The sequence below is a fragment of the Rhinoderma darwinii genome, chromosome 1, assembly GCF_050947455.1.
Source record: "Rhinoderma darwinii isolate aRhiDar2 chromosome 1, aRhiDar2.hap1, whole genome shotgun sequence".
NCBI classification, from domain to species: Eukaryota; Metazoa; Chordata; class Amphibia; order Anura; family Rhinodermatidae; genus Rhinoderma; species Rhinoderma darwinii.
In genome coordinates this window covers 288,797,013-288,809,539 of record NC_134687.1, presented here as the reverse complement: position 1 = coordinate 288,809,539, position 12,527 = coordinate 288,797,013, and the positions used below count along the sequence as shown (strand labels likewise).

The window sequence follows — 12,527 nt, the reverse complement described above, 5'->3', positions numbered from 1 at the left end:
CCTAGTGAGTGCAAAGCCCTCATCCGCAACGATAACATACGGGATAGGGGGGCCACTGGAGCCCGGGAGGATGGAAGGTTCCGGCACCGCCAGTCGCCTATTGAGGAGTCGTTTTCCCATTCTTGAAGAACGGAATATGCGTGCATCAGCGGAGCTTCCATACGAGCCAATGTCAACAATAGTGAAACTATAATTGGTGTCCGCCAAGGCTAACAAGACCATAGAAAAAAACTGCTTGTAGTTAAAGTATTGGGAGCCACTGCGTGGGGGCTTTCTCACACGAATGTGTTTGCCGTCTAAGGCACCAATGCAATTCGGAAATTCTGTCGCTCTAAGAAATCCCTCCGAAATACTTAGCCACTGTTCTGTCGTGGGCTGCGGCATGACCGTGCTCTTTAACCTCTGCCACAACACGACACAGGTGGATGTGATAATGAACGAAATGGTGGTCACTCCCAAAAGAAATTCAAAATGCAACGAATGATAGCTATTGCCTGTGGCCAGAAATCTAAGAAAAAACGAGAAAGAAATACAAAGGCAGAACATATGTTAGTGGAGGGCTGGATAAGCAGACAGCGGCATGGTCTAAGTGCAATCCGTTTCACACATACCTCAAGGTCACAAGCAGCCATTCTTCGGCCGAAATGCAGCATCTCATGTTGGTATTCTGGTAGGTGAGACCAGAGCGAGTTTGCGCAAGAAGAAGGTCAAACGCGGCCACAGACATGCGGCAGAAGGCACGAAATTTTTCGGGATGCCGCCTTAACTCCTCATACAGGGTATGGAAATGGCCTTTTATAGTACGTTGCGCCACAAGTGGATGAACTCAAATGCGAGTTCTTACAGACGTCCGGTGCTGCAGTATGTGTCGCCGCTCGCCAAACCGACGTGAGATCATCCAGAGAAGAAGCACACGTGCCAGCGATGGCGAAGCCATAATAGTTGGATGTCAAGGCAATTGCAACGTAAAGGGAAAAACACACGCTTGTTTCTGCAGAGGCGGAAAGAAGGTTCAAAACTGGGTTCTACCAGCAAGCAGGGGTTGGGCCAGCTGGCCTATTTGTAGGCAGGCGTCCCAATAATCCCCTCGGCGTTTTTTATGCGCAATGCAAACGCTAGTCCTGCGCGCGTAAAAAACGCAACAAGCCTGCGTATACGCAGACCATACGCAATACAAACGCGTGAAAAACGCAGCGTTTTAAGCGCGCGCAAAACGCACACGCTCGTGTAAATGAGGCCTTAGACAGATAGTAATACCACACAAAATTGTTGCTAATTAACATCTCCCATATGTCTACTTTAGATTGGCATCGTTTTTTGAACATACTTTTATTTTTCTATGACATCACAAGGCTTAGAACTTTAGCAGCAATTTCTCACATTTTCAAGAAAATTTCAAAAGGCGATTTTTACAGGGGCCAGTTCAGTTGTGAAGTGGATTTTAGGGCCTTATATATTAGAAACCCTCGATAAGTCACCCCATTTTAAAAACTTCACCCCTCAAAGTATTCAAAACAGCATTTAGAAAGTTTCTTAAAGCTTTATATGTTTCACAGGAATTAAGGCAAAGTAGATGTGAAATGTTCACATTTCTTTTTTTTTTTGCAGAAATTCATTTTTCATCTATTTTTTTTGTAACACAGAAAGTTTTACCAGAGAAACGCAACTCAATATCTATTGCCCAGATTCTGCAGCTTTTAGAAATACCCCACATGTGGCCCTAGTGCACTTATTGACTGAAGCACCGGCCTCAGAAACAAAGGAGCACCTAGAGGATTTTGGGGCCTCCTTTTTATTAGAAAATATTTTAGGCTCCATGTCGGGTCTGAAAGGCTCTTGCGGCGCCAAAACAGTGGAAATCCCCCAAAAGTGACCCCATTTTGGAAACTATACCCCTTGAGGAAATTATCTAGGGGTATAGTGAGCATTTTGACCTTGCAGGTTTTTTGCAGAAATTATTGGAAGTAGGCCGTGAAAATGAAAATCTACATTCTTTCAAAGAAAACGTAGGTTTAGCTAATTTTTTCTAATTTCCACAAGGACTAAAAGGAGAAAATGCACCACTACTTTTGTAAAGCAATTTCTCCCGAGTAAAACAATACCCCGCATGTGGTCATAAACGGCTGTTTGGACACACGGTGGAGCTTAGAAGGGAAAGAGCGCCATTTGGCTTTTGGAGCTCAAATTTAGCAGGAATGGTTTGCGGAGACCACGTCGCATTTGCAAAGCCCCTGAGGGACCAAAACAGTGAAAACACCAAAAAAGTGACTCCATTTAGGAAACTACACCCCTTGAAGAATCCATCTAGGGGTGTAGTGAGCATTTTGAACCCACAGGGGTTTCATAGATTTTATTAGAATTGGGCAGTGAAGACTTAAAAAATCCTTTTTTTCCAATAAGACGTAGCTTTAGCTCAAAATTTTTCATTTTCTCAACAAATAAAGGAATAAAAGCACCCCAACCTTTGTAAAGCAACTTCTCTGGAGTACGGCAATACCCCATTTGTGGTCATAAACTGCTGTTTGGGCATACGGCAAGGATCAGAAGAGAAGGAGCGCCATTTGGCTTTTGGAGCACAGATTTTGCTGGATTGGTTTCTTGAAACCATGTCACTTTTGCAAAGCTCCTAAGGTACCAGTACAGTGAAAACTCCCCAAAAGTGACTCCATTCACGAAACTACACCCCTTGAGGAATTAATCTAGGGGTGTAGTGAGCATTTTGACCCCACAGGTGTTTCATAGATTTTATTAGAATTGGGCAGTGAAAATAAAAAAAATCCTTTTTCTTCAATAATATGTAGTTTTAGCTGAAAATGTTTCATATTCTCAACAAATAAATGAAAAAAAAGCACTGCAACACTTGTAAAGCAAATTCTCCTGTGTACGGCAATACCACATATGTGGTCATAAACTGCTGTTTGGGCACAGAGTAGGGCTCAGAAGGGAAGGAGCGCCATTTGGCTTTTGGAGTACAGATTTTGCTGGATTGGTTTCTGGTCGCTATGTCGCATTTGCAAAGTCCCTGTGGGACCAAAACAGTGGAAACTCCTCAGAAGTGACCCCATTTTGGAAACTACACCCCTCAAGGTATTCACCTAGGGGTGTAGTGAGAATATTAACCCCACAGGTGATTGGCAGAAATTGGTGTGCACTCGATGTTGCAGAGTGAAAATGTTTTTTCAATAGATATGCCAATATGTGGCGCCCAGCTTGTGCCACTGGAGACACACACCCTAAAAATTGTTAAAAGGGTTCTCCCGGGTATGGCGATGCCATATATGTGGAAGTAAACTGCTGTTTGGGCACACTGTAGGGTTCAGAAAGGAGGTAGCGCCAATTGGCTTTTGGAGCGTGGATTTTGCTTGTAGTAGTTTTGTTTTGAGTCTTACTGGTGTTTCCGTTTATAATGTGGGGGTACATGTAAGGCGGGCGGAGTATATAAGGGGCATAGTCAGGTGGTATAGTGGGGTAAAAAAAAACAATAAAATAATCCATAGATGTGTGTTATACTGTGACACAATCCTTTCTGCACACGCCGGTGTCGCACTAATAAATGATCTTTACTTATTCCCCTTTTGGTCCACACTCGGCACCTTTGAAGTCTGGGGAATTTTGCTGGGAAGTGTTGTCCTGGTATAATACGGGCACCCTCACTTCCAGCAGATATGTTTGGGCCCTCCCCTTCCTGGTTCCCTAATTTTAGGGGCCTTGATAATTCGCCACTTGAAACAGAAGAAACGTTCCCCTCAGGCCGGCACAACTGCATATTTTTATTTCCTGGCTTATTGGTGCCTTGACTAATTTTATTTTTTCATAGACGTAGTGGTATGAGGGCTGGTTTGTTGTGGGACGAGCTGTAGTTTTTATTGGTACCATTTTGTACATGCGACTTTTTGATCACTTGTCATCCTTTTTTTTTTGGGAGGCAAGGTGACCAAAAAACAGAAATTCTGGCATATTTTTTTAGTTTTTTTTATACAGCGTTCACCACGCATTATAAATTACATGTTCACGTTATTCTGCGGGTCAGTACGATTCCGGCGATACCTAATTTATAGCACTTTTTATGTTTTACAACTTTTTGCACAATAAAATAAGTTTTGTAAAGAGAATGGATTTTTTCTGTCGCCAAGTTGTGAGAGCCATAACGGTTTTAAATTTTTAGTCGACGGAGCTGTATGAGAGCTTGTTTTTAGCGAGACGAGTTATAGTTTTTATAGGTACCATTTTTAGGTACATGCGACTTTTTGAACACTTTTTATTTCAATTTTTGGAAGACAAAGTGACCAAAAAATAGCAATTATGTCAGTATTTTTTAGTTGTTTTTTTTACGGCGTTCACTGTGCGGAATAAATAACATAATATTTTTATAGTTAAGGTCGTTACGGTCGCAGCGATACCAAATATGTATGGCTTTATTATTTTTTTCAATAATAAATGACTTCATAAGGGAAAAAGGGCGATTGTGTTTTGTGTTATTATTTTAAACTTTTATTGTATTTTTTAAAACTTTTATTGTTACTTTTTTTACACTTTTCTTTAGTCCCACTAGGGGACTTGAAGGTCTAACTGTTTGTTTGATGTTCTAATACATTGCACTACCTATGTAGTGAAATGTATTAGAACTGTCAGTTGTTCACTGACAGCAAGCCGATCAGGCTCCGCCTCCGGGCGGGGCCTAATCGGCTAACGTAATGGCAGATAGGAAGCCATTGTTAGGCATCCTGTTGCCATAGTAGCAGTCGCCAGCCTTGCCATCGCATGGCAAGGCTGCCGATTGCATACAAACCACTTTGATGCAGCGATTGCATTGAATCGCTGCATTGAAGGGGTTAATGGCAAGAATCGGAGCTAGCTCTGGTTCCTGCCGATAGATCGGGGTGTCCGCTGTAACATACAGCGGACACCCACTGCTGATGACGCCGGCTCAGCTTCTGAACCAGAAGCTGAGCCGGCGCCATCTTGCCGATGGTACCGGAAGCCTCCTGGGCCCTGCCGACGACGGGACATAGGAGGATTCCGTTACAGGCTGATCGGGAGGTAAGTATTAGCCCTCCGATCGCCTTTGCAGCCACCGGCAACCCAGCGATCACGTTGCTGGGGTGCCGGTGGCTATAATCTCCTCACATGCTGCGATCTCTATTGAACGCAGCATGTGAGGGGTTAATCGGTCGGATTGGAGGCTAGCTCCGGTCCTGGCCAATACCTCAGGGTGACAGCTGTAACATACAGCTGTCACCCGGCGGTGATGGCTCAGCTCCTGAGCCAGCTTCATCTCCTTCACGTACAGTTACGTGGAGATGCGCGAAAAGGCCATCTCCCTTGACGTAACTGTACGTGAAATGGCGCGAAGGGGTTAATTGAACCGGTTATTTCGAAACGATGAACAGCTCTTTTAACAGTTGACAATGAAATTGGATCACGGATAGGATAAGTGGCATTGAATAAAGCCGCTACTTCTCGATAGGATCTTATATTTTCTTTGCCATACCCTCTCATCATCAATAAAGTGATCCTTTCAGTTTCAGTCAAATGCATTTTGTGATATGACAATAGAAATGTACAAAAACGAAAATTACTCTCCGAATTAGCGCTCTCTGAAATTCACAAGCGACCACCGAAATGTGTACATATGAAATCATGTTACAATCGTAGACAAGGTCCATTTTGTATCGCCGAGGCCAATTGTAATAATACGTAATTTAAAGACACTTTGATGTGACATTCCCAAGCTCACACACACATGCACACACACCCGCCCACAGACATTTAGGATTTTACCCACGCGGTACATTTTGGATAATGCTAACACCAGCTGTAGCAGATAATGAAGATGATAAGTTTAAAGTTAAATATCTCAGCGAAAAAAAATTATATCTCAAAATCGATTGCGGCATTGTTTTCGTATTGAAAGATTTCGCTGCCCCCGCCCACTCCACCAAGGGGGTGGGGGTGGTTTTTTTTGGCGTCAACTGGTAGATTTTATGACCCCATTAAATCCCACCAAATTTCAACCCTCTACCTCGAGCCGTTCAAAAGTTACGAGGGTGTTCCGGAACTTTTGGTGGGCACTGTATATATATGTTCCGTGCCCGACCATTCAGCACCTTACAATGATGCGGATTGGCGGGGCAAAATGACTTGCTCCGCCAATCAGCACCTTTCAACGACGCTAGCAGCGCGATGACGTCATCACAACGCTTCCGTGCTTGAAAGGTGCTGATTGACGGGGCAAGTCATTCTGCCCCGCCAATCAGCGTCATTGAACGGCGTGTCGTTCAGCTCAAGCAGACCTGCTCAGAAGAGAGCAGATCTGCATTGCCATCGGACTGCACGGGAATGGGATCATGTGAGTATGTCAAGTTTTTCGTGTTTTTTTAAAAAAAAACGGTGACTGGCAATATCTATAGTGGGGGTTCCATCTACAGGGCGGGTCATCTATATGTGGGCCACTATATACAGGGGGGGTCTATATGCAGGGATGTGGTGCACTATCTACAGGGAGGTCTATAAGTGGGGATATGGGCCACTATATACAGGGGGGTCTATATATGTGCCACTATATACAGGGATGGTCTATATGTGGGCCACTATATACAGGGGTGGTCTATATGTGGGCCACTATCTCCAGGGGGGTCTATATGTGGGGATGTGGGGCACTATCTACAGGGGGGGTCTATATGGGGGGCACTATATACAGGGGGAGCTATATGTGAGACACTATACAGGGGTCGGCTATATGTAGAGCACTATCTATAGGGGGAGCTATTTTTTAGGGCACTTTCTATAGGAGTGGGCTATATGTGGCACACTATATACAGGGGTGGGTTACCTGTGGGGCACTAGCTACAGGGTGGCTATACGTAGGGCACTGTCTACAGGGGTGGGCTATATGTGGGACACTATATACAGGGGGAGCTATATGTGAGACTATCTACAGAGGTGGGCTATACGTGTAGCACTATCTATAGGGGAAGCTATATGTAGGGCAGCACGATGGCTCAGTCTTAAGCACTATTGCCTTGCAGCTCTGGAGTCCATATGTGGGCACTATCTAGAGAGAGCTGTATGTGGGACACTATCTACAGGGGGCTATGGGGGCACCATCTACAGGGGGCACGGTGTGTGTGTGTGTGTGTGTGTGTGTGTGTGTGTGTGTGTGTGTGTGTGTGTGTGTGTGTGTGTGACAGTGTATGGTACTATTATAATCAGGGACACAGGGTATGGAGCTATTATATTTAGTGGTGCAGTGTATGGCGCTTTATTATATTTAGAGGTGTTGAGAATTTTAACTTCGTTTATAGGTCCAGAAATGTTTTAAAAGTGAGAAGCTGAAGACATCTGAGCGGAAAACTCCAGAAATGGGTCGTGGCCGGTAGAAATGCATCATAGAAGTCTGGACCGGAGGGAGAAGAAAAGAACTTGAATCTGAGACGTCACCGGTGAGTCACTTAATGTAGTCGCACTGTAGTCGCACTGTAGTCGCTGTTTGATCGAGATAATGGGTGGTATGATTTTTTGGGGTGAAACAGCATCACCCAGCATATCCTTACTATTGTTCGGGCCATGCTGGGAGCTGTAGTTTTACGCTGTAAAAACCTATACGGCAGGGGGTTGCACTAAATTGAGCTGTATTTGTTGTAGTGTTGTATATATGTACTGATCTTGGTTTTGATGCTGTATGTAAGTACTGAGCTTTGTTCTGGTGCTGTATATATGTATGAGATTGGTTTTGGTGCTATATGTACTGAGCTTGGTTCTAGTGCTGTATTTATGTACTGAGGTTGGTTCTAGTGCTGTATTTATGTAATGAGGTTTGTTCTGGTGCTGTATATATGTAATGAGCTTGTACTGGTGCTGTATATATGTATGGGCTTGGTTCTAGTGCTGTATTTATGTATGGAGGTTGGTTTTGGTGCTGTATTTATGTACTGAGGTTGGTTCTGGTGCTGTATATATGTCAGAGCTTTGTTCTGGTGCTGTATTTATGTACTGAGCTTGGTTCTGGATCTGTAATTATATAGGATATATTTATAATAACAAAATTGCAGGGCAGATAGAATTGTTCTCAATTCATTGTATATTTAATGGGAATCTGTCAGGTAGTTTTAACCCCTTGAACCACCACCATGCGGTAATACATGACCTGACAATACTTCCAAACATTCCCTTGTATGTTTTTTTCAGATGCAGCAAAATCTTTAAAATCCACTTTTAAAACGGCACACACTATATGCTAATTACTCATTAGAGGGTCATGGGGCGGTGCCGCAATCCTGAAGAGTCACATAGTCCTGCCTCCAAACTCACCTTTCCATGCCTGATTGACATCCCCCTGGCTGATACAACTTTCTCGGATACGCCATTGCCTTGTGGCACTATAAACAAGAGGGGGGTTGTGTGGCACTATACACAAAGGGGGCTGTGTGGCACTATACACAAGGGGGAGCTGTGAGGCACTATACGCAAGGGAGAGCTGTGATGCACTATACACAAGGGGGGCTGTGTGGCAGTATACACAAGGGGGAGCTGTGTGGCACTATACACAAGGGTGAGCGGTGTAGCACTATTTACAAGGGGAGGGCTGTGGCTTTATCTACAGTGGCTGAGTGTGGCGCAATCTACAGGGGGCTGTGTGTGGCACTATCTATTAAGGGGGGGGGCTACGTTTGGCACTATCTACTAAGGGGGGCTGTGTGGCACTATATACAAGGGAGGGTGTCTGTGTGGCACTATACACAGTGGGAGCTGTATAGCGCTATATACAGTGGGGGCTTTATGGCGATATTTACAAGGGGGCTGTATGGCACTATCTACAAGGGGGAGATGGGGGCGCTATCTACAAATGGGGTGTGACACTGTCTACGGGCGGGGCTATATAGCACTGTCTACAGGGGGCTGTATGTCACATTCTACAGGGGGCACTATTTGTAAGGGGGGCTGCGTGTGGCACCCGGGGGGGGGGGGCCAGTCAAGAGTTTGCTTTGGGGCTCAGTCTTTCCTAGTTACGCCCCTGATTGGATTTATGAAATAAAGATAAAATTTACACGTCTAATAATAACCTGTCTGGGGAACAAAGTCTTAGCTTGGACTTGGATTCCCAGCACTTGCAGCACCCGTGGCTATAACAATTCCGCGCCTTATAGCGGTATCATCCTGACACAAAAGGACAAGGTGCACACCCATGTACTTAATACGCATGTCATACTGATAAAAAATATGGTGTAAAATCTATCCATATTATTTGAGATTGTTTTCCAGGTTCCATCTAAGGAGAGAATTTAGCCATCATATGGCGTACAGTATAGAAAGCTGTGTATTGAAAAGTCACTTAAAAGTTTATTAGGTCTCTAAATGCAGTCCGCAATGAGAACAAGGGGTTTTTCTATTCTGGTATACATGGCTATGTCCAGGAACATGTATATAACCCTACTGTAAGGGAACACCTAATGTTGTGGTGCAGATAAATCGCTGCCACAACCGTAGAATGAACACAGCAGCAAAAAACTTCTAGGAAATGTTCCTCAATTTGCTTCTATGGAAAGAAGCAATTGTGTTTTTTCCATGCAGTTTTCAATGCCACGATTTTTTCTTCTGACTAATTTTCACACATGTAATATAGTGTAGATGAATATAGAATTTCTAAACCAGAGGAGAAATTGTACCTAGAATTAGCCTTGGCGACCAGAATGAAAACATCAATTGTTTGCACTGCTAGCTGCATTCAGAGAACTGGAAAACAATGCTCAATATAAATAAAGTTTTTATAACACATTGACTTATTTTTCATTCCACAGCTAATCGGCTGTATTTTTAATAAGTATAGAACTCATTTAAAGCGATCTTCTGGTTCAGAAATACAATTTGCTATACTACACAACCTCGATAGTTAACATATCTTTTATTTTTAGCTGTATTTCTATACATTTTTGTCCTTTTTTTTATTCACGTGTCATGGCCTCTTTAGTTTCAGTCTACTCTATACACACAGGTGGGCGGATTTAGAAATCGCAAACTTATACCAGTCAGAAGATTCGCTAAATTTATCCTGGTGGTGCATGCTGAATAATAAATTTAGCGCATCCTGCTAGACATGTTAGACACTTTTTTTTCTTTATCCTTATATTGTCTCTTTTTAGTTGCAACTTAAGCCTTTTCGCTATGTCATGCCCCCTATGTCAAGGCCAGATAGGATCACACACGCAACTTTAATGTAGTTTTTTCCTCCATTTTTTTTTTTTTAGCTAAACACAGGAGTGGACACAAAGGAAAGGAGATGCATCAGTCTTTTCTTTATACCTTTCCTTCCTTTTGGAGCCACTTCTGGCTTTGGCTAAAAAGAACTGTTCCAAAAACTGCCTCAAAATTGTGTGTGTGTACTGGCCATAGGGCAGGCAGGGGACACTGAACTTGGAACCGTAGGCGGTGAGAATTATCTGAGGTTGTTTTGCTGAGTCTTACCACCCTTTCCACAGGACATCGAAGTGGGAGCAAAACGGGGGACTAATTAAAGAAAAAAACACAAAATGTAAGCTAAAGAGCCAAGAAGCTAAACATTTAGGGCAGGGAGGTGTTTGATTTCACATAACTTTACTGAGGACCACTTAAAGGGAACCTGTCACCAGTATTTCACCTATTAAACCAGCAATATCTGGTGGAAGTGGGTGAAAAATCATTTTTATGTAACCTATACTTCCCTTCTAAGTCAGCTCTGTAACTTTAGTATTCAGTTTTTTAGTGTTCCTGCACTGTATGCTAATGCACATAAAAGAGTCATATCTTTGTTTGAAGAGTCATATCTTCATTCCTCAAGCCATTCCGAGTTACTTTTGATTGACAGCTTACTTTTTATTGACAGCATTCAGGGTGGGTCATTTTTTTGGCAGTGGGTAGGCATAAGAAGAGGAACGAATGAGACTGACGGATTAGTGCCATAAAAAGCGCAAAATGTTTGCAGACTGTTATTTACGGTCAGAGGAGAAGTTTAGGAGAGGGGATAATGCCAATGAACTTTTGACAGCAGCGGCCAGTGAGGGGTGAGTAGAGTTTGATAGGTGAAATGCTGGTGACAGGCTCCCTTTAATAGTTTTTTTTTCGAAGGGTTACATTAAGATTGATAATAATTTCATACCTGATTAAATCCAAGCATGTTTTCAGGTTTTTCATCAGTATACAGATCTGAGGGGGATGTGACACTATCTTCCCTAGACCTGTTTTCATGAGGACTTCGGCAGGAAATGACACATGTTTCTAGGGAAGAGATCACTTCCTGCAGCTGTAAGAACAGGTCATTCTGATATTCTGAAAGATAAGTTTAAAAAAACAAATACAAATTAAAACCCACTAAATTGTAAAATGAAAAATGTTGACAACACAAAATCTGAAGCAATATAAAGCTCACAACAAATTAGTACAGCCCACTCCCATTTTTAGATGACAGACTACAAGAAATCTATATATATGAGTTAAAAATATTAATTAAATTATTTCATAATCTATGAAATAAAATACCAAACACAGATGATAGTATTAATGCTGAGACCTATGTGATTTTTTTCAGATTTTACTAAAATCCTCCCTGCTGGAACTTCTAGGAAAATAGATTAGCAGAAAATTGTTGTGAAACTGTCTTAAAAAAAAAAACCTCCAATATTTAGGTACAAATCTTATTTTAATGAAAAAGCAAGGTGTGTTAAACGAACCGGGCATGGTAAATTCTTGTAGACCATTTACCGTATGCTGCCACAGCAACAAAAGTTTTTAGGAGTAACGGCAGGGGTTGACTTAGTCCCTTGGCTCATAAGTTATGTACAGCATAATCTAAGCTCCACCATTGAGAAATTTTATTTGAACCTTGATTCCCAATATGTTGAAAAAATAAGAATTCAATGAATTTGTACCTATATGTGTGCTGTCTAACTTTGAAACATTTATTTATCAGATGCCTCTTTATGGATTTCTACTAGAAAGCGTTAGTCAACCTTCACACCATATGTATATGATGACAAGTTCTTAGGTGATAGGTGCAAGTCCTGGCTTCTAGGGGCGTAGTTGGATTAGCCATTAGCCATACCCATGAGTTTTTAGCATTCTGGGGTCTTACTGATAGTAAAAGTGGTGGTGAAGATGTATTTTAGATAGCTACTGGATTGATCATGTTACAGGTCAGTAGATATGTTATTAGATACACTAATTACATTATCTGACAGAAAAAATAAAAATGTTTTATAAAAGTGTCATTGTAATACCTCTTTTACTAGGATTTAACAGTGATGGTTTGTTTTCATTTTCTGATTTAGAAGAATCCGCCATCCTTTATAATATAATGGTTCCTCCTTATTCCATAATCTTCCACTTTCCGGTAAAAATAAAAAATAAAAAAAATAAAGGCAGTTAGTTTTTCTTCTCTCTGTATATCTTGCATAATGTTATCAATCTCATATACTGTTGGCTTTAAGCATTTGAAATGTCACAAAAGGTTTTATAATTATTTAATGGGGACATTGATGGTCCAATAACCTTCAAAA

The 12,527-nt window shown here is 42.1% G+C and overlaps 1 protein-coding gene across 1 annotated transcript in view; it reads right to left on the bottom strand.

Annotated features, from left to right (window-relative positions):
* Positions 1–12,527, bottom strand: part of USHBP1 (USH1 protein network component harmonin binding protein 1) — a 186,082-nt gene that overhangs the window by 110,147 nt on the left and 63,408 nt on the right. The window contains exons 3-4 of the mRNA XM_075825295.1: positions 12,249–12,354; positions 11,132–11,301 (exon numbers count right to left, since the gene is read on the bottom strand). Of these exons, the coding sequence (XP_075681410.1) occupies positions 11,132–11,301; positions 12,249–12,312 (234 nt within the window). The 5' untranslated portion in view covers positions 12,313–12,354. The remainder of the gene's footprint in view (positions 1–11,131; positions 11,302–12,248; positions 12,355–12,527) is intronic.